Source organism: Piliocolobus tephrosceles, chromosome Y (genome assembly GCF_002776525.5).
Source record: "Piliocolobus tephrosceles isolate RC106 chromosome Y, ASM277652v3, whole genome shotgun sequence".
NCBI lineage: Eukaryota > Metazoa > Chordata > Mammalia > Primates > Cercopithecidae > Piliocolobus > Piliocolobus tephrosceles.
In genome coordinates, this window is record NC_045456.1 from 3,299,510 (window position 1) to 3,321,767 (window position 22,258).

General features: G+C 38.9%; 1 protein-coding gene across 6 annotated transcripts in view; it reads left to right on the forward strand.

The window, feature by feature from the left end:
* Positions 1–22,258, forward strand: part of RPS6KA3 (ribosomal protein S6 kinase A3) — a 120,491-nt gene extending 98,233 nt beyond the window's left edge. For all 6 annotated transcript variants that reach the window (XM_023198924.2, XM_023198925.2, XM_026451877.1 and 3 more), the window contains 7 exons: positions 2,539–2,628; positions 4,273–4,431; positions 6,933–7,094; positions 9,242–9,318; positions 10,422–10,539; positions 15,925–16,065; positions 16,651–22,258. In XM_023198924.2, coding sequence (XP_023054692.1) covers positions 2,539–2,628; positions 4,273–4,431; positions 6,933–7,094; positions 9,242–9,318; positions 10,422–10,539; positions 15,925–16,065; positions 16,651–16,773 — 870 coding nt within the window. In that variant the 3' untranslated portion in view covers positions 16,774–22,258. The remainder of the gene's footprint in view (positions 1–2,538; positions 2,629–4,272; positions 4,432–6,932; positions 7,095–9,241; positions 9,319–10,421; positions 10,540–15,924; positions 16,066–16,650) is intronic.

Below are 22,258 nucleotides of genomic sequence, written 5' to 3' on the forward strand. Positions count from 1 at the left end.
CTTTAGTAGAGACGGGGTTTCACCGTGTTAGCCAGGATGGTCTCGATCTCCTGACCTCGTGATCCGCCCGTCTCGGCCTCCCAAAGTGCTGGGATTACAGGCTTGAGCCACCGCGCCCGGTAGGCAGTTTAAGGATGTGTCTTGCCTCCATAAATACATCATAAAAAGCAGAAATGTCCTGAGGCCCCTTTGAATTACAGAAACTTTGAGGACTATGCCTAAAACCTCGAAAACATCTCCAAGCTATTTGTGGATTTTTGTGACTTAAAGGACTCGTAAAACCAATCCCAATACAACTGGATTCTTCTGAAATTACCACGTGTTTGAGGTCCACAAGCACAAGTATAGGTCTAATGCAAACTGGGCTCAGATTAGCAGATCCATGCCAAAAACAACCCCTCCCAGTGTGTTCTGGTTTTCAAAAGACTAGTCCCAGATCGTCTCTTAAATTAGCATGTCTATTCCATATATCTCTCCTCTTAATCACCCATTTGCCTAATTCCACACTATCATTTGCAGTTGATTACAGTGGGCACCTATATGTTTATCTTCCCTGTTCTCCAAATACAGAACTGTTTTACAAGTACAGTCCACCCTTGAATAACACAGGACTTAGGAGTGCTGATATCCAAGCAGTTGAAAATCTGTATAACTTGACTCCCCAAAACCTAACTACTCAAAGCCTACTGTTGACCAGAAGCCTTACTGATAGCATATACAGTCGATTAACACGTATTTTGTATATGTATTATATACTATATTCTTACAATAAAGCAAGCTAGAGAAAAGAAAGTGTTATTTAGAAAATCATGCCAGACATAGTGTCTCACATTTGTAATCCTAGCACTTTGGGAGGCCGAGGTGGGAGGATTGCTTGAGGCCAGGAGTTTGAGACAAGCCTGGGCAACATAGCAAGACCCTATCTCTACAGAAAAATTGTTTAAAAATTAGCCAGGCGTGGCTACATGTGCCTTTAGTCCCAGCTACTCAGGAAGCTGAGACAGAAAGATTGCTTGAGCTCAGGAGATTCAGGCTACAGTGAGCTATGTGCCACTGTATTCTAGCCTTGGCAACATAGCCAGACCTCATCTCTACAAATAATTTTTAAAATTAGCTGAGTGTAGTGGCATGTGCCAGTGGTCCCAGCTACTCAGGAGGTAGAGGTGGGAGGATCACTTGGGCCCAGGAGTTCAAGGTTGCAGTGAGCCATGATTGCACCACTACACTCCAGCCTGGGCAACAGAGCAAGACCCTGTCTCAAAAAAAGAAAAAAATATGGCCAGGCGCAGTGGCTCAAGCCTGTAATCCCAGCACTTTGGGAGGCCAAGACAGGCGGATCATGAGGTCAGGAGATCAAGACCATCCTGGTTAACACGGTGAAACCCCGTCTCTACTAAAAAAAAAAAAAGAAAAAATATATAAGGAAGAGAAAATATATTTACTGTTCATTAAATGGAAGTGGATCATAAGGATCGTAATAAAGGTCTTTTTCCTCATCATTTTCACCTTAAGTAGGCTGAGGAGGGAGGAAGAAGAGAAGGAGTTAGTCTTGGTGTCTCAGGGGTGGCAAAAGCAGAAGAAAATCCACATGTAATTGGTCCCTCATAGTTCAAACCTGTGTTGTTCAAGGATCAACTATAAATCCATTTCAGATAGAAGACTGGACTCATGCTGAGAGTTGTAACCTCTTTCCTAGGTTGCTGGAGTGTCTGGGTATTTAGTGTGTACTTAATTACAAGCTGTTTAAAATCGAGCATACAAAGGCCACCTAATTTGTTTCAGACTACCCTTTGAATGAATTGAAAGCAAAATTTGTCTTTTTTATATATTAGTTTAGCAGATTAAAACATTAAGAGAAATATTTTTAAGGAGCAGCCAAAATAAAAGGGTTAGAAAGCTACATTACTATTTTAAAGGGCTTTATTATAATAATTAAACCAAATTCTAACCAAATAAAATTCTAGGTGTGATTTTCTATGTAGCTTTCTGCCTAACTTCAAAAACAAGATTGTTCTACTTAACAGGTAATTAGCTTTTATAAGTAGCTTACAACTAACAGGATACTCAATTGAAGCATTTTATTCAAGGAAGTAAACTTAATTCAATAAGCAGATGCTAGTGGTGGTGTTATAGATGTATCTAGCTCTTAATTATCTGTATGGATGGGGGGTTAGAAGTTGACTGAGTTCCCAAATGTTTAAGACCTCAAAGATAGAAGAAAAGATATGTTAACTGTGTTCTTGGTACCTTTTCTCGAGGCTTTTTGAGTTTTTGGTAAGTCCTAAACTTACTACAAACTTACATTGGAGAGGCATGGTGGGAATGTGACTCATGAGTTGGAGTTTATAGCCTTGCCATCTATATCAAGACTGGCTTTCTGATTAAACAGTCTGGCCAGGTAGTTGAATAAAACTGATTGATAAATGGCTTATTTATATACTGTTTACATGAGGTAATACCCAAGGTCTGTAGCTGTAAATAATTAATGTTTATAACTGTATAGTTCATGAGGTTTTGTGATAAATATTTGCCTTTTAGATTATTGATAAAAGCAAGAGAGACCCTACAGAAGAAATTGAAATTCTTCTTCGTTATGGACAGCATCCAAACATTATTACTCTAAAGGATGTAAGTAGATTCTTTAACATGGATCATTTGAATGAGTTGTCTAACTCACATTGAAAGTAGTGTATTTTCAAACATCATGTGGTAGACAGAGAACTCATCATAGGCTGGGCATAGTGGCCCACGCCTATAATCCCAGCAGTTTGGGAGGCCAAGGCAGGAGGATCACTTGAGGCCAGGAGTTCAAGACCAGCCAGGTCAACATAGTGAGACCTCCATCTCTACAAAAAAAAATTTTTTAATTAACCAGGCTGGGCACAGTGGCTCACACCTGTAATCCCAGCACTTTGGGAGGCTGAGGCAGGAGGATCACTTGAGCCCAGGAGTTCAAGACCAGCCTGGGCAACCTAGGGAGACCCTATCTCTAAAGAATATTTAAAAATTAGCCTGACATGGTGGCTCATGCCTATAGTCGCAGCTACTCTGGAGGCTGAGGTGGGAGGATTGCTTCAGCCTGGCAGGTCAAGACCGCGGTGAGCAGTTATCACACCACTGCCCTTCAGCCTGCGCAGCAGAGCAAGACCCTGTCTCAAAAACAAAAACAAAAAAATTCAGCATGGTAAGTTTTAAAAGTAGATTTGAAAACAATGTATATGTGTATATGACATAATTTCATTTATCAGTAAAGATATGTTTGTACAGTTATTTTTTCTACTTTTGCTTTAAGAAGAAAAGCACTTACGATATTATTGCTTTTAATATCTATCTGCACTTGAACACTTACCTAAATGTTCATTGTTAATATTACTATTAGTTCATATTCAATATTGACTAGTCTCACTCTCCAAAGTATCTTCCACATGACTAGAAGAGAGATCTAACACTCATAACTACCCATTTAACTTCCCCACCTACAGTCTAAAGTCCCTAGCCCCTTAAGACCCTGCCTTCCTCTGTAGTTTTCAGACTTCTCACACACACTTTCTCATACACCTTATGCTCTGTGTTCTAGTATGTAAATTTCTTGCACATGCCTCAATTTCCCATGCTGCTCTGTCTGAATTTATAGTTCCCTCAGTTGCTAACACCATCTATTTTTCTTTACCTGGCTAACTACCACACATAAAAGATTTTGCTAAGGCACTGCTTCTTCCAGGAAGCCTGCCCTGCCCATTGCCACCCCCAGGACAAGTAAAGTATCTTTCCCTGGACTGTTATGATACACTGTTGCCTGTGTCTCTCTTGACTTTTATTATAACAAAGTGTTGGCAAACAGTGTGAACTCCCCAGGTAGTGTTAAGTCTTCTCTTGCTAATGATGCTCACATAGGCCTGAAGGCCTTCTCTGGGGGTTGTAAAAACTCAAATTTCCTCAGATTATCACTGCTCATGGAGACACAGCAAAACCTCGTCTCTACAAAAAAATGCAAAAATTAGCCAGGTGTGGTGGCATGTGCCTGTAGTCTCAGCTGCTTGGGAGGCTGAAGTGGGAGGATCGCTGGAGCCCAGGAAGTGGATATTGCAGTGAGCCAAGATTGTGCCAGTGCACTCCTGGGCGACAGAGCGCATGTCTGTCTCAAAATAAATAAATAAATAAAATTTTTCTTGAATATGAAGTGAGTTTAATTTTTCTTTTATATTTTAAACTTTGTTTTGAGCACATATAAAGTTTCAAATAATATTTACATTTTGATGTTGAAATTTATAGGTATATGATGATGGAAAATATGTGTATGTAGTAACAGAACTTATGAAAGGAGGTGAATTGCTGGATAAAATTCTTAGACAAAAATTTTTCTCTGAACGAGAGGCCAGTGCTGTCCTGTTCACTATAACCAAAACCGTTGAATATCTTCACGCACAAGGGGTAAGTCTTTTTAACACTGTATATATACATGCACACACTTTTTTCTTTATGTTTGAGCTAAAATTAGATAGAAGTTACTTTATGCATGAAATGGAAAATAGCTGCTATTAGCTGAATTATCCTACTGATCTTCCTCTATATAAACTTTTATTATTGAGATTGAAGTGTGACTTTGATATCCTAGCTTGTTTATGTTAAACTCTTGTGCTTCCAAGGAAAAGTAAGTGATCTCTTCCGACCTGGAAAACATAGCATTGTTTCTGCTAGGTCACTCTGTACTCATGAATACCAGGCCCACTTCAGGTTAGAAACAGAACCAAGGAATCCTGATTTGTATTCATGTATAAAAGGAAATCCTTAAAACAATGAGACAAAGGAGTCACATGCTTCTGGCTGGTGGATATGCTCTTCATTCTTCTTGTATGCAGATTTTTAGTAAACAGCAAAAGAAAATTGTACTTCTAGGCTGGGCACAGTGGCTCATGCCTGTAATCCCAGCACTTTGGGAGGCCGAGGCGGGCAGATCACTTGAGGTCAGGAGTTCGAGAAAATCGTATTTTTTAAAAAAGACAGCCGGACGCAGTGGCTCACACCTGTAATCCCAGTGCTTTGGAAGGCCAAGGTAGGTGGATTACCTGAAGTCAGGAGTTCGAGACCAGCCTGGCCAACATGGCAAAACCCCGTCTCTACTAAAATTACAAAAATTAGCCGGGTGTCATGGTGCATGCCTGTAATCCCAGCTACTCGGGAGGCTGAAGCAGGAGAATTGCTTGAACCCGGGAGGCGGAGGTTGCAGTGAGCTGAAATTGCGCCACTGCACTCCAGCCTGGGCAACAGAGTGAGAGTCCATCTCAAAAAAAAAAAAAAAAAAAAAAGAAGTCTGGGAGGAAAGGAGAAAATGAGGGGAGGGAGGGAAGAAAGGAGAACAGCAGAGGAGTGAAGAGGAATGGAAAGCAAGGGGAAAATAATTTTTTAAAAATTTTTTTGTTGACAAATTATATGTATTCATGGTATACAACATGATGTTTTGATATATGCATATATAAAAGATTACCTCTTAAGGAGTTCAGTTTCAATACCTTCTTCTTGTTTTGTCTTTGCCCCTGAAAGCCAAGTAGAATGTGTAAATTCTAGAGCTTCCTGACTTCTAACTTATCAAGATTTGCCTAGTATTGTAACTTGAAATTAGTAGAACTCAGTAGTCACTGAGGAACTTATGACCTTGCAGTCATCAAAGTCTTCTGTGTTCTTTTCCCAATGCCTCATCAGTAATTCGTTATTAAAATAGTCTGGAGAAGTGATGTCCTGGATGTGAGGAACTAAATCTAATTTGATTGATTGGAACACAGACTCAGAATTTGGTGACAGAAGGCACACTTAAGTCTAAAAAGGAATGTAAGAGAAGCTTATGATAAAAAAAAAGTACAGTAGTCCCCCACTAATCTGCAAGTTTGCTTTCTGTGGTTTCAGTTATCCACAGTCAACCATTGTCAAAAATATTACAGTATTTTGAGAGACTACATTCACATAACTTTTATTACAGTATATTGTTACAAGTGTTCTAATTTATTAGTCATTGTTAATCTCTTACTGTGCCTGATTTATCAATTAAACTATATCATAGGTATATATATCTAGGAAAAAATATAGAGACTTTGGTATTATCCTCAGTTTCAGGAATCCACTGGGGGTCTTGAAACATATAGCCCACAGATAAGGGGGGACTACTGTACTCAGGTAGAGCATTAAAAGGAAAATAATACAAAACTCTAAAGAGGTTTCTTCTTGCATGTGTAACACCTTATATATCAAATAGTCAATACCAAAAATAAAGTCCAGATTTGTTTTGGTTTTTTCCTTTTTACTCCTGAATGCCCTGTCTATTCCATTTAGTCTATCAGAATATATTTGTTGTGTATGTACCTTGTACATGCTGTTCCTTCTAGTTAGAATGACTCTCCCTTACTGTTCTTATGGCTCATTCATTCTGTTCTTTAGATACTGGATCAGATGTTACCTCATCTAGAGACCCTCCCTGACTGCCCTATTTAAAGTTATGCCGCATGTCTCAACCTATTCTTTGCTTCCCCCAGAACTGTGTAAGCTCCTAGCATGGAAAGGCCAGGATCTTATGGGTCTTGTTCACCACAGTATCTACAGCAGCTTATATAATACCCTGGTACATGATAGACACTCAATATTAAATGAGTGATAAACCTGGAGGTAGATATATTATTGCTGTTTGCATTTCTCCTTAACCCAATTACTCAATTGGACAAAGAGGAGGGAGGTAAATACTATTCTTTCTTCCTCCTCCTCTTTGCCCCAGGTCTATGTTAGAGAGTTATGCTTTACATTATCAGTATTGTATAATGTTGGGCTAATTTAAAGGTCAGCACTCATCATCTTGTTAAGTGCATTGCTTGACAGTTTGTGAATAAAGAACTTTCAGTAATGGGAATATATTGTTAACATAACTCTTTAATTTGTTTTTCAATTAGGTGGTTCATAGAGACTTGAAACCTAGCAACATTCTTTATGTGGATGAATCTGGTAATCCAGAATCTATTCGAATTTGTGATTTTGGTTTTGCAAAACAGCTGAGAGCGGAAAATGGTCTTCTCATGACTCCTTGTTATACTGCAAATTTTGTTGCACCAGAGGTAATTGTGAGAGAGTTTGCTTGCAGTATTAGTATGTTTTAAAACTCATTCACTATGTTTAATACAGAATTATTAATAATAATTCAATTGAAGACTTACTGAAGAAATAATTAGGATAAAATGCCAGCCTTTCATTTTCTTGTTTAATGTTTCAATGACATCTGATTGCCTACAGAAGAATCTAAATTTCTTAACAAGGTATTATAAAAGCCCTTGAGGCAGGGCATGATGGCTCATGCCTATAATCCCAGCACTTTGGGAGGCCAAGGCAGGAGGACTGTTTGAGGCCAGGAGTTTGAGACCAGCCTGGGCAACATAGTGAGACCCCATCTCTACAAGAAAATTTAAAATTAGCTGGGCATGGTGGCGTGCCTGTAGTCTCAGCTACTCAGGAGGCTGAGGTAGGAGGATCACTTGACTCCAAGAGTTTGAGGTTGCAGTGACCCAAGATCACACCACTGCACTGCAGCCTGGGTCACAAAGCAAGAACCCCTCTATAAAAAAAAAAAAAAAAAGGCCAGGCATGGTGGCTCAAGCCTGTAATCCCAGCACTTTGGGAGGCCGAGATGGGCGGATTACGAGGTCAGGAGATCGAGACCATCCTGGCTAACACGGTGAAACCTCATCTCTACTAAAAAATACAAAAAACTAGCCGGGCGAGGTGGCGGGCGCCTGTAGTCCCAGCTACCCGGGAGGCTGAGGCAGGAGAATGGCGTGAACCCGGGAGGCGGAGCTTGGAGCTTGCAGTGAGCTGAGATCCGGCCACTGCACTCCAGTCCGGGCGACAGAGCGAGGCTCCGTCTCAAAAAAAAGAAAAAGCCCTTCAGTCTCTCTGGTATTCCCTACCTGAAGTTCTAGACACACTGAACTTCTGGCCTATCACTAAGCCCGCTCTGCTCTCTTACTTATAGGTCCAATATAAGCAGGCCACCCTCTAGCCTTCCTTCTCTCCCCATGTCAAGAATAAATTGCTTCCTCATCTTCATACCTATAACATTTAAGACATAATTTGGGGTTTTTGTTTGTTTAGGGACAAGGTCTCCCTCTGTTGCCTAGGCCAGAATACGGTGGTGCAATCATAGCTCACTGCAGCCTTGAACTCCTCAGCTCAAGCAATCCTTCTGCCTCAGCCTCCCAGGTAGCTGGAACGACAGGAGAATGCCACCGTGCCTGGCTTATTTTTTATTTTTATTTTTTAAAGATGAGATCTTGGCCAGATGCCGTGGTTCATGCCTGTAATCCCAGCACTTTGGGAGGCCAAGGCGGGTGGATTGCTTGAACTCGGGGGTTTGCAAGTAGCCTGGGCAACATGGTGAAACCCCATCTCTACTAAAAATACAAAAGTAAGCTAAGCTTGGTGGCACACGCCTGTAATCCCAGCTGCTTGGGAGGCTGAGGCAGGAGAATTGCTTGAACCCAGGAGGCGGATGCTGCAGTGAGCCAAGATTGCACCCCTGCGTTACAGCCTGGGCGACAGAGTGAGACCCTGTCTCAATAATAATAATAATAAGGTCTTGCTGTGTTGCCTGGGTTCTCAAAACTCCTGGCTTCAAGTGATCCTCCCTCCTTGGCCTCCCAAAGTGCTGGACTGCAGGTGTGAGCCACCATACCCTACCCAGACTTGATTTTATTACAATATTTATCAGGTTGAGTTGTAACTATTTATGTGTTTATTTCCCATCAGATTTTTTTTTTTTTTTTTTTTTTTTAGGAAATCTGGGGTTTTTTGTATTTGTCATAGTTCATGCCTGATAAAAGTTGGTGATTTTTGTGCTAGGTTATGTGTGTTCTTTGTGTGCTTATGTGTGTATGTGTTCTTAAAAGCATTGTTTTTTGTAAATATTTCTGTAGCCCCAAACAAAATATAAATTCGTTAAAATAAGAAAGTTATCTTCAGTTTGTTTTATATTCCTGTGTACCTACAATACTCAATAAATATTAATTTGATACCAAAATTAAATTTATATATGAATTAGTAGTAGTAGAATGTTCTAGAATAGGATTAACGTATTGCCTTATTTGGTAACCATGTTCTGTTGAAATTTTCCTTGTAGTTGTTGATTTGGGATATATAATTCAGTTCCTAGCCTATACAAATATATATACAAAATGGTGGTATAGTAATACTAATTTTGCACTTTTTCTAGGTTTTAAAACGGCAAGGCTATGATGCTGCTTGTGATATATGGAGTCTTGGTGTCCTACTCTATACAATGCTTACCGGGTGAGTGTATACCATACGTTCTAAGCACCATTTTGCTTAAGTTATCTAGGTTTTTGTTTTGTTTAAGGTTTTTTTTGTTTGTTTGTTTGTTTGCTTTTTCTTTACAGACAGGGTCTCACTCTGTGGCCCAGGCTGGAGTACAGTGACACAGTCATAGTTCACTGTAGCCCCAAACTCCTGGGCTCAAGCAATCCTCTCACCTCAGCCTCCCGAATAGGAGTAGCTAGGACTACAGGGGTGCACCACCACACCTGCCTAATTTCTTTATTTTTTTGTAGAAACAGGATCTTGCCATGCTGCCCAGGCTGGTTTCAAACTCCTGGGCTCAAGTGATCCTCCTGCTCTGGCCTCCCAAAGTGCTGGGATTACAGGCATGAGCCACTGTACCTGGCCTATGTAGGTTTTTTTGGTTTTTTTTTAAATTCAGATGTTGTCATATCTTTCCATGTTTTCTCGTGTTATCTAATATATACAATTCTGTAACAATTCCACATTTATGGCTATATCATTACTGATTTTTTGTAATGTACTATTTATTAATGTCTCGAGGTCCTAAATTGATTTTTTCCATACTTTTTTGTACTCTTGTCATGTCAGAAACATAGAGGTTTTTTTTTTTTTTTTTTTTTTGGAGGGGGGCTTTTCCCCCCGGGTACGGGAATTTCCTGCCTCCGCCTCCCGAGTAGCTGGGACTACAGGCGCACACCACCACGCCCAGCTAATTTTTGTATTTTTAGTAGAGACAATGTTTCACCATGTTGGCCAGGCTGGTCTCGAACTCCTGACCTCGTGATCCGCCCACCTCAGCCTCCCAAAGTGCTGGGATTACAGGCATGAGCCACCTTGCCTGGCCTACACTATTTCTTAATATTTTATTCTATAATGTGTCATGTCTTAAAATATTTATATTATTGTGTATTAAATATGATTAATATTTTATAACCCAAGCTTTACCTGGTGCCTTATGGAGCTTCATTTTGTTGATTTTTTTCACTTTGGTAGATTTTAATAAAATATTACATTAACTGAATTGGAATACTTTTGAGATTACCAACCAAATAAGAAATTTTATTAATTAATATTTTAATTTTATTATAAATCAGTTACACTCCATTTGCAAATGGTCCTGATGATACACCAGAGGAAATATTGGCACGAATAGGTAGCGGAAAATTCTCACTCAGTGGTGGTTACTGGAATTCTGTTTCAGACACAGCAAAGGTAAGTATGGCTTCCTATTATAAGCTTTTGAGAAAATAATTTTTTATGATCCATAGTGAGAAGAAATACTACCAGTTAGAAACCTTTGTTTATAAATTAGTATGTTAAAGTGATGTTACCAAATAATTTGAACTCAAAAATGGACCCATTATTTTGTTTCTTTCCCAGCTGACATTGGTTTGGCCTTATTATTTATACTTTTAAAACTGTTTCTCACTGAAGAACATGATAAATAATAACCATGGTAGTCTTCATGATTTGTCTGTCTATTGTGCGTCTCACACGCCACTTTACCTAAATTATGTCATGTAATCCTCATAACACCCTGTGAAATAGGTGGCAGTATTCCCATTTCGCAGAAGGAAACCGGAGCCCAGAATGTTAGTTTGAACTTGTCCGTGTTACATACCAGGTAAATGTGGGTGCTTCAAACTAAATGTGATTCCACAGCCCTCATTCCCTAGAATAATTACAACATGTTCTATTTTTAATTCAGATTATGAAGAAAGGGGTTTCAGTTTTTTTCACAATAAACAGAGGTATAATTTTATAGCATCTGCATGAAATAATTTGAAGAGCCTTTCTCACTGGAAGATCTGCCATCCCCTGAATAGCACTGACTTGCTTTCCAACTCTGCTCTGTTTTCACTTTTTTCATAGAGAATTCTTTAAAAAGAAGTTTTTTACTTCAAAATAAGAAAAACAGAGTAGATAAAGAGGATGCATATTGGTAAAAGTGCATATTCTTTTTTCTTAGGGGTGAAAGCGTGAGTTGAGGTGATCATATAAGTAAATAGAACACATCAAAAGTGTATGTAGATTCTATTGGCATAGGGCCTGAAGACTCAGTTGACCAATTTAATGTCTGTATAGATACTATTTGGTTTTATATCTGCATTTAAAATGAAATGTTGGCCAGGCGCGGTGGCTCATGCCTGTAATCCTAATGCTTTGGGAGGCCGAGATGGGCAGATCACTTGAGGTCAGGAGTTCAAAAGCAGCCTGGCCAACATGGTGAAACCCCATCTCTACTGAAAATACAAAAAAATTAGCCAGGTGTGGTAGCAGATGCCTGTAATCCCAGCTACTCGGGAGGCTGAGGCAGGAAAATTGCTTGAACTGGGGAGGCAGAAGTTGCAGTGACCCAAGAGTGCACCACTGCACTCCAGCCTGGGCAACAGAGCAAGACTCTGTCTCAAAAAAATAAATAAATAAAATGAAATGTTAGCCTTTATCTTTTTCTAACAATAAAATGTCTTAAACCAGATAATTCATTTCTCTGGGTACCTGTTTCCTTTGTAGTTCCCTTATTGAGTGCCTACAATGTGCTTAATAAATGAAGGCCTTAGAGATAAAAGATGTAACAAAGATAGAATTCCCAATCTCAGGTTGCTCACGGTCTGGTTGGGAGACAGCCAGAAATATACAGTACAGTGTCACATGTGCTGTAACAGTGGTACAGTTTCTGTGCTAAAGAAGTTCACAGATGATGCTTAGTCAGAAGGATTTTAAGGAAAGCTTTCCAAAAGCAGTGAAGGAGTTTGCCAGGCAGATTTGGGGAGCAGAAAGTTGTAGTCCTAAGCTGAGGGATCAGCACATGCAGATAGGTGGTGATGATAGCATGAGAATAGCAGAATGCCTCCAGGCTGGTCATTCCATGTGACTAGTGCAGGGTTGCATGGGAAAAGATAGCTGATGAACCCAGATTGCGAAAGGCTTTGTGGCTCATGCTGAGGATTGTGGGCTTAACTCTGGGTATTGTGGAGCTGTTAAAACACATATTAAGCAGTGCAGTGATCAGATTTTCCTTTTTAAAGTGCATTCTGTGGAGCAGTAATTCTTAGCTATGGAGTCCACCACAAACTTTGTCATGATCGGTTGTGAGGTATATTAAGTAATGTTACCAATAATAAAATATCAGAGCTTACACATTAATTGATTTTTTAGTAAGTTAAAGCAAGTTGAGGTTATCACTGTGATTTTTTTTATTCACTGACATTGTGGTATACTTTTTTGGTGAGAGAGGAAGGGCAGGGGAGAATGGAGACACAGAGCACAAAAAAATTGCATCCAACTCACAACCTGTCGTATAGATTCCATGTTATTACTAGTAACTGTTGCTAATATGTACAGTTAAGACTTGTGATTACAAGCATGATATAATTCCATGATTAGCCACAAGATAGAAGGGAGGGCTCTATCAATCTGGGTGTATCCCCTCAAGAGCAAGTTGCATATGTGAATGTTGTCAGTCATGTGGGTCAAACGTGGCTTTGAGAACAAGAAGACCACAGCTGGCATTTACTGAGCATTTATGTGCCAAGGACTATGCTAACATTTTTACCTGTGTTGTTTCATTCAGTCCTCACTGACCTAATATTAGGGACAGTACTTGTAAGGTTTTGCAATATTTCAGGTCATGAATGATGAGGACCTATACTAGAGCAGTTGTGATGGAATTTGAACCAAATGGAAGAGAAATTGAGGAGGCAAAATAGACTTGATGGTTTATTATACATAAGAAATGAGAGAGAAGCAATTATAATGTATATAGTCCCCATTTCTACCTTGGGCAGATGGATGAGGGGTGGTATCCTTCGCTGATTTGTAGAATACAAAAGAAGTAGTTTTGAGAGGTGTGGTGGTTGCAGATTTGGACATTATAAATTAAGAGATGTACGTCCATCAGGCAACTGTCTATATGGTTATAGGTCTTAAAAGAGAAGTCTGGGGTGAAACTTAAAAGTTAAGAGTTGTCATCATCCATAGTAGCTAAAGCCATGAATATGAATGAGATTATCTGAGCAGAGTGGTAAGAGAGCCAAGGAAGGAATTCTGGAGAGCATCACTTAAAGAGAAAGCTTAGGAGGAGTAGCCATTAAAGGGGCTGTAGTAAGAGAAGTAGTTTGAAGTGAGTTTGCCAAAGTTCATTAACTTACAGATTTGATTAAAATTATAATTTGAGTTTTTTGGTACCCCTGGACAGTTTTGCAACCTTTATGCAATTTTAAGCACTTTTGCCTACTTTCAGAATTGCAAAAGGGAGGTTCATAATTTTTTTATTTCCAGTTCTATTCAATTGCGTGTCCCTGTTCTTAGCTGTTAGTAACTAAAAGTAAGAAACCATAAATGTCTCATAGCAGAGGAGTACCTGGGACAACATTACCCCAATTCCCAAGATCTAGTTAACCACCAGACTTTGTCAGTTCTTTATCCTAAATACCTCCATTTTTCTCTCCTTTTTAACTTTTTTTTTTTTTTTGAGACAGAGTCTCACTGTGTTGCGCAGGCTAGAGTTGCAGTGGTACAATCACAGCTCACTGCAACCTCAAACTTCTGGACTCTCACTATCCTCCCACCTCAGCCTCCTGAACAACTGGGACTACAGTCATGCGCCACCACTCCCAGCTAATTTTTAAATTTTTTGTAGAGATGGAATCCCACTACGTTGCCCAGGCTGGTCTTGAATTCCTGGGCTCAAGTGATCCTCCTACTTTGGCCTCCCAAAGTGCTGGGATTACAGGCATGAGCCACCACGCCCAGCCTAATTCTCTCTGTTTCATACACCTCCGTGAAGTTGTCATCTTTCACCAGTCCATTTTCCTCCATACTCAGTGAGTGTGATCTTTCTACTTAACCACATCACTCCCTAACTTTAAACACTTTATTACCGTCAAATAAGTTCACATTTGCAAATAGGGTTTTCAGGGACTTTCCTGGTCTAGTCTCTTCTCACCTCTCCCACTTTATCCACTGCCACATTCTCCTTCACAGTAAATTTATGCTGTAGCCACATTGTACTGCTGCCAATTCCTTAACTGTGACATCTCTCTCACCTGAGGGTGTTCCTCCAAACTCACTCTCCATTCTTTACTCTACCTGAGGCAGTGTTTCCCCCTTTCTCTAATCTAGCTCCTGCTTATCCTACAGGTTATCTTCCTCTTAAAAAGTCCCTTTTAAGCCACCTCGCACAGTACAGGTACCTCTAGCTACACCTGGTGTTTGTTCATCCTGTCAAATAACTTACTTGCTTTGTGGTTATTGATTCTTTATCTCTCCTTCACTGAACTGAAAACTTCATGAAGTCAGAGTTCATTTTGTCTTTTTTTTTTTTTTTTTTTTGAGACAGGGTCTCGCTTTGTTGACCAGGCTAGAGTACAGTGGTTCAATCATGGCTCACTGCAGCCGTGACCTCCTGGGCTCAAATGATCCTCTCGCCTCAGCCTCCCAAATAGCTGGGACCTCAGGCATATGCCACCACACTCAGCTTTAAAAAAAAAAAAAAAAAAAAATTGTAGAGACAGGGCCTCACTATGTTGCCTAGACTTCATTTCCGTGTTGTTCACTGCTAACTACCCAGTGCCTAGCAGAATGCCTGGACTTTAATGAATACTTAACAAATGTATTTTGAATGAAAAATTTAAGAAATGATGGCTTTTATAAATGACAATGGTGTTATTTTGAAAAGTGTAAAACCCATGTAGCGATTATATGCATCTACATTCCATGCATAGGAATGGCATTTAGATAGCTATGCAGTGCTAACAGTGACTGTCTGGAAGAGTGGTACTATGGAACTGTTCCTCATGTGCTTTCACTTTCCAGTATTTTCTGATTATTCTCTAATGTGCATGAGTTGCTTTTGAAGTAGGGAAAAAAAATACTATAATCTTTTCAGGGGGCATTTAGAGCCCTCCAATTAAATTCCTATTATTGGACATTCATGTTGTTTTTCGGTATTACCAGCTGCACAAAAAAAAAAAAATCAAAGTAACTGAATATTACTTAAAAATAAACTGGCCGGGCATGGTGGTTCACATCTGTAATCCTAGCACCTTGAGAGGCTGAAGCGGGAGTAACACTTGCATCCAGGAGTTGGAGACCAACCTGGGCAACATGGTGAAACCCTGTCTCTACTAAAAACATAAAAGTTAGCCAGGCATGGCGGCACACACCTGTAGTCCCAGCTCCTTGGGAGGCTGAGGTGGGAGGATCACTTGAGCCCAGGAAACAGAGGTTGCAGTGAGCCGATTTCATACCACTGCACTCCAGCCTGGGTGACAGAACGAGACCCTGTTTCAATAAATAAATACACCTACAAAAATGTAGGAAACTCAGAAAATCTGAAGGAAAAAAGAGCCAGAGTATTAAAGATATATAAAACGTGCTAAATTGACCGTTTGTGATGTACCAAACTACTGTTATTTAGCAGGGAAAAAACGGAGACTGATTTTTTTTCCCCAAATTACCATGTTGACCAAAGGGCTGCTACCAGAAAAAGCAGTATCATAGAAGCTAAGGAAGAATGTTCATTAGTATCAAGAGCCATAGAAAAAGAAGCAAAACAAAAGGTTTAAGCTTGTTTTATTATTATTCCCATTACAGGACCTGGTGTCAAAGATGCTTCATGTAGACCCGCATCAGAGACTGACTGCTGCTCTTGTGCTCAGACATCCTTGGATCGTCCACTGGGACCAACTGCCACAATACCAACTAAACAGACAGGATGCACCACATCTAGTAAAGGTGAGCAGCCCCATATAGTCACTGTTTTCCACATGTCCTCCAGGAGATACTTCAAGAAGCCCTGTCCATGCCCCTAGCACCTTTCTCTTTCATCCTGCATCCAGTTCTGTTGTGGGATTCTCTTACAGTGAGTGACTTAGAAAAGCTCAAGGCATGTCAATATATTAGTAATAAAACTAGTTTAAGAGCAACTTTTGAGTTCCTCTCAGTCTACATAAGTAGGTATTCACTATCAATAAGGACAGATTAAGCTTATGGATTTCCCAACTTAAAGAGCATGCCTTCCTGTCTCTTTAGTGCCTTTATGCATTAAAGGAATGCAAAGGGGAAAAATGTTGAATAGTCTTGAGAAAAGTGAGGACTACCTGTTATGAGGCTATCTTTGTTCTCTCTCATACATAATTTTAACCTCCACGTTGGCCTCTACAGTTTTGGTTAAATCAGTGGATTTGACTAATGTGGTTATTTTCATTATGAACCAAATAAAATCTGTATACATTTGCATATGAAAAAACTTCATTTTGTATTTGTGTACGTGTGACTATCCATTGTCATTTTTGTATTACCTTTATTTCCTTTGTTCAGGGTGCCATGGCAGCTACATATTCTGCTTTGAACCGTAATCAGTCACCAGTTTTGGAACCAGTAGGCCGCTCTACTCTTGCTCAGCGGAGAGGTATTAAAAAAATCACCTCAACAGCCCTGTGAAGTGACCTCAGTGAGATATTTGGTACCATGGTGTAAGCTGATAGCACAAGTTCTGGCGACAGGTAGCACATATCTGAGAGACACCTGCAAGCACACACTGTCCCAGCTGGTACCCATAATGCTGCTGTTCCTGCTGCTGCTCCTGCTTTCGTCTCTTCTCGCTTTAAATGATTGTTAGCAAGTTAGATTTTCCTGGAGCTTCGGAAGAAATGAAAATGGAAACATGATGAAGATACAGTCACTGAATCAATGAGAAAAATGATGAACATATGAATACCACCTAAAAATACACTGAATAAAGTACACCATATAGCATTATTTTTATAGGAAATATTTCATGTCCCTTAAATATTCTTTGTTAGTTATAGGGATGGACAGTTTATGTTAAGCACTTAGCTTAAACAATCCGTTTATATTAGCACTGTATCCCTTGTGCCATCCAACATTTTGTATGTTTTTGTAAACAGTTCATATACAGTACATTTCTGTACTGCTTTCTTTAATGTATACATGCCTTGTTTAACTTGGAATCTATTATTATTAATCAATTGACTATTAAATCTGGTTAAATAGTTCACCTGGATTAACAGTATTGTTGGACAGCCCTAAAAATGGCCAGATTGTGGAACAGCTGTTGAATGTAATACTTCCAAAATGTACATATCTTTCCCCATGTCTGTTTCACTGGTTCATTCATTTGTTTGTTTCTTAAAGTCAGGTGCTCTGTCAGACTAACCTAGAGAGCTGTTATGGTAGAGAAAGTTATATGTGTGTGGCATGAAATCAAGAATACACCTATGAAGTTAGTCCGTATACTTTGCAACTCCTTAGAGTTCTTTTTTCCTTAATTAAGGAAGTAGTCCTTGTACTTCTAATCTTACATAGCATCCATACTTAGAATTTGGCATATCATCTGGGATTTTGCCAATATACGTCAAAGCCCTTTAAGAGTCACGGTAAGGAGATTGGTGAAGGAAAAGTTAGCAACAGGTAATTGAAGTCCTATTGGATATTTCATGTTTAAATAGATATTCTATATTAAACACTAATTTAAATGTAATAAAGGCCAAAGGCCTCTATATGAAATTGGATTTAAACTTTCTTATTTTAGGGAATAAAACATTATTGATCAAACAGTATCTGTTATAACCTAAAATGATAGGTAGGGCAGGCTAAGTGAACAGCATTGAGTATTTTCCGAATCCCTCATGATAATTTATAGCCACATACTGTTTCCTTTGACTTCAGGAATGATCAGTTTTCATAATGGCCACTGGGCCTGCTTAGATTGCAGTATTCATTATCTGCATCTAATTTGGTAGTTTCCACAATTGTATTTGACGAAAGAAACTTCAGTCCCCATTATTACCTGTGTCTTTGCCAAGCTGCTTAGCATGCATCAGTATGTAATGTAAAAGACATATGAACAAGAAAAAAGTGATTTAACTTACCTCATCAAGAATGTACCCATACGGGCTGGGCGCATTGACTCATGCCTGTAATCCCAGTACTTTGGGAGGCCGAGGCAGGTGGGTCACCTGTGGTCAAGAGTTTGAGACCAGCCAGCCAACATGGCGAAACCCCATCTCTACTAAAAAAATACAAAAAGTAGCTGGGCATGGTGGCACGTGCCTGTAATCCTAGCTACTCAGGAGGCTGAGGCAGGAGAATCGCTTGAACCTGGGAAGTGGTGGTTGCAGTGAGCCAAGATCACGCCATTGCACTCCAGCCTGGGCGACAGAGTGAGAGTCTGTCTCAAGAAGAAGAAGAAGAAAAAAAAAAAAAAGAATATACTCATACGGATTTTTCTTAGTCATCATGTAATAAGCCATTTATATCAGAAACCTTTTTTCCTGCCACAGAAGCTTTAAATTTTCCCCTAAGAGTACAAAGCCAAAAGAGTGTGGTTTATCTAAATGTCCTGAAATCCACTTGTCATTCCTTAATTTCTCCTCTATGCAATTAAAGAGAAAGGGGAAATCTATAACATTTATTTTGCCCAAGTGACACAAAAAAGATTACTGCATAGAAATCAAATGTAAGTTTAGCTTCTAAATGAAATAATGTATAGGAGGGATATCAGAATATCTACATAGAGAAAGTATTTTCAAGTTCTTGAATATATGGATACTAACTATTAAAAGCTGCTTTCCATTGCCTGGAAAGGGAGCTTTTTTCCCCTCCTCTATTCAGTGTTTCAAACTATGATCATCTCAAATTATTGTCACTTTTAAAATGTTAACGTCATTCTGAGCAGAAAAAGAGAGATTTTCAGATTTTTTACACTGATGCTACTCCATAATTGCTTTGGAGTATTGTTCATCATAGTCTTTTAGAACTAGAAGTAAACACATAAATCCTTATAAATTACCCGATCCAACTTTCTCATATTGCATGTAGAGAACACATATCAAAGTCTAGAATCCTTAACTTCTCCCCATTTTGATTTTTTTTCCCCTCATAACACCATGCTGCCTTTCCTTCATATGATCACCAACCAGTAGCTGAGTTCAAAAACTACATATTTCTTGGGCAGTCCTCTACTGGTATATGATGCCAACTTTTATTTCTTTCGAAGATAATTGCCTTCTTTGCCTAGTCAAGCAGCCAATTTTATTGGAGAAAAGTAAGTTACATGTTCACAAAATGGAAGGCTTTCTACCTAAATTTATTTCATCTGTGGTCCTGTTATTCCCTTCCATTGCTTTTGACATACAGTGGAAAAACTTGGCCAACAATGTGCTCTAAATATAGTGCTTGTGTTGGGTTAACTTTTCCATTAATTTCTCAACGTCTTCAGGCCCCTACAGGTGTGGTATTGAGGCCCATCTAAAGCTTTGTTTTTTAATTTTAAAAAAAGCTTCTGAGGCTTCTCCCAGAAGGTATCAGTCCAGTCTTAAAGATATTTCATTGTGAAAGAAGAAACTAAACTATCAGGCCTCTTTTACAAAATGAGAGATTGAATTTAAGCTTGTCAAGCACATACTGGAAAGTATGAATTACACTACCATGTGTTTTGTATCTTCCCTTTGAAGTGATGATGTTAAATGAAGGTAAGTTTTTCATCCTTTTTTAATTTTTGTTTTTTATAAATCATTTCAGCTTTTTCTGGTTTATAGAGGTGTCTTATTTCTAATGCAACAGACCCCCAACTTGAACAGATCTGATATGGATGCATTTATTCACAAGCAACCCCAAAAGTCCAAAAATGTAATAATTTTGACAAGGCCCAAAGTTGAGATGCTATGAAGCTTGTGTGTGTGAAAAGTCAGTTACGATTGTCTGGAGAGAAGATGTGGTGTGTATGCTGTAGAGTTTCCACATTTCATATGCAGTGCACTCCAAAAAGCGGGTTTGGGTCAACCATTTCCCTCTCTTTTCAAGAAGTGACTGCTATTGGGGCCAGGGGACATCATGGGAGGTGGGGCTGTCCCGTTAACTGTGCCCTGCACCTTCAGCCCAGGAAGGATTTGAACAGAGGGTAGGTGGGTGCAAAGGCTTCAAGAGAGGGCAGAATGTATTCAGCAGAAAAGGGACTCAGGTAAGCCCAACCTGGGATGAGAGCAGAAAAGTATTCAAGATTTGCAGCCCTTGCTATGGATGTGCTTAATCACCATGGAGGCCAGCAATACACATCTCAACATGGCTTTGATATTCTCTACTTCCTGGCCTTTAAAAATGACCTATAATTTTTCAGTTTGCTTTATTATATTTTATAAAGAAAATTCTATCTTATTGATTGAGCATTGAAACTTATTAAGGCATTAGGATAGATAGCTTAGGAATGTAAAAGTTCAGAAAAGGTCTGTTTTCTCAGATTAATGAATATGATGGATTCCATGGCTGACCTTGGTGCTTAAACCAGGAGGTTTCAATCTAGTCCTAGAGTTGTGTCCCTCTGAAAGGCCCAATGCCATGTAACTAATTTTAAACTGGATATATACTTTGAGCCTTACTTAATTCACAGATAACTTGACTTAACTCGGTATTTTTTTTTTTTTCAACTAATGAAAATAGTCCTCTTTTCAACCCCAGGTTGCTTACATTTTGCTGGTCTCCCCAAGTGACCATTGGTGGAGACCAATTAATGAAGGAATGAAATTCACTTTCTTGGGACTGTGGTATTCAACAGAGCCACATTTAACTACTTTTTCCAGTGAAGAATCTCCAGAATGATAATGCCCAAATATGGATGGCCAAGAAGAATTTGTATCTACAGTGTGCTTTATGTGTTTTTGACACTGCTGTATTCTGTGTGATCAAGTGATTTGCAACTGGTTCCAATGTGACTGAGTGTTCTCAAAGAATTCTAGTAACTAAGTCAACTTAATTTTCTAAAGCCTGGTATTACTATCAGCCTCACATTTACCACTTTGAGTCTAGTTTTTTAACTTCATAACAGGGCATACCAAGGGTTGGGATGAGAGCCTACTTCCTACCTCTTAAGGCACTTTCCTCATTATTTTGCCATATAATCTTGAACTGCATGATAAGCTGTTTAAGTGTCCATGACTTCTCCCAGAGCAACTAGCAAAGTATATGACATTTTGAATAGAGATTAGTGGAAAGGAAAATGTAGAGATTTAAGTTCAGAGGTACAAACCTCAATAAAACCTCTTTAGAGTATATACCATGAGTAGAGTATATATAAATGTATATGAGAAGAGAGTTGCTATAATAGTCCTCTCTAAGTAGATTAGTTCATTGTCTAATGGAAGTGAACATCTTTACTCCTATTATCACCATAGTACTGAATGAACTGTATACTGAGTTTTTCAAAGAAGTATTTAAAATAGAACTTTCACCTACAAAGCAAGGGCATAAAGATTTTGGTTTGTGTTTCTGTAAGTGTAGTTTACCATCTAAAGCTTTGTTTTTTAATTTTAAAAAAAGCTTCAAGGTATTGCCTTCCTTAGCATCCTTACTGATTATGGGTGATGAGTTTTTAACTCTTAAAAATCATATACATATATTAGTTTATCTTAACTATTGCCCTAAGCAAAAGGGAAGGTATACACCTAAGGGTTGTACTTATTTTGCATTTTTGGTCATGGGTGGGAATGGGGTGGGTGCCTACTTAAATAGTTTTTAAAAAAGAAAAAAATCACAAATATTTTTCTACTATTATATATGATCTTCCTTTATACTAGTTTCTCTCTAGTAAGGCATGCCAGAAGCCCAGATACCATATCATGGATTCTTATATATTGTACCTTTTGTTGGTGGTTAAATCGCATCAGATGCTTGGCATTGCTGCCATAATTATAAAATGCTTGTAAAGGATCAAATATCACTAAATACTTTAAATTGTTTTACTTAAGAGTCTAATCTGGGAAGTTTTCAAATCATACTATTAATGTGTAATCTAAGCTCTTCAGATGTATCCATGAATAATCCTGGAAAAATATTGCTTGTATTCCTGTCATAGAACAGGTTTTGTAATCTTTAAAAGAAATGAAAATTTATATAATAAAGTTTCAAATCA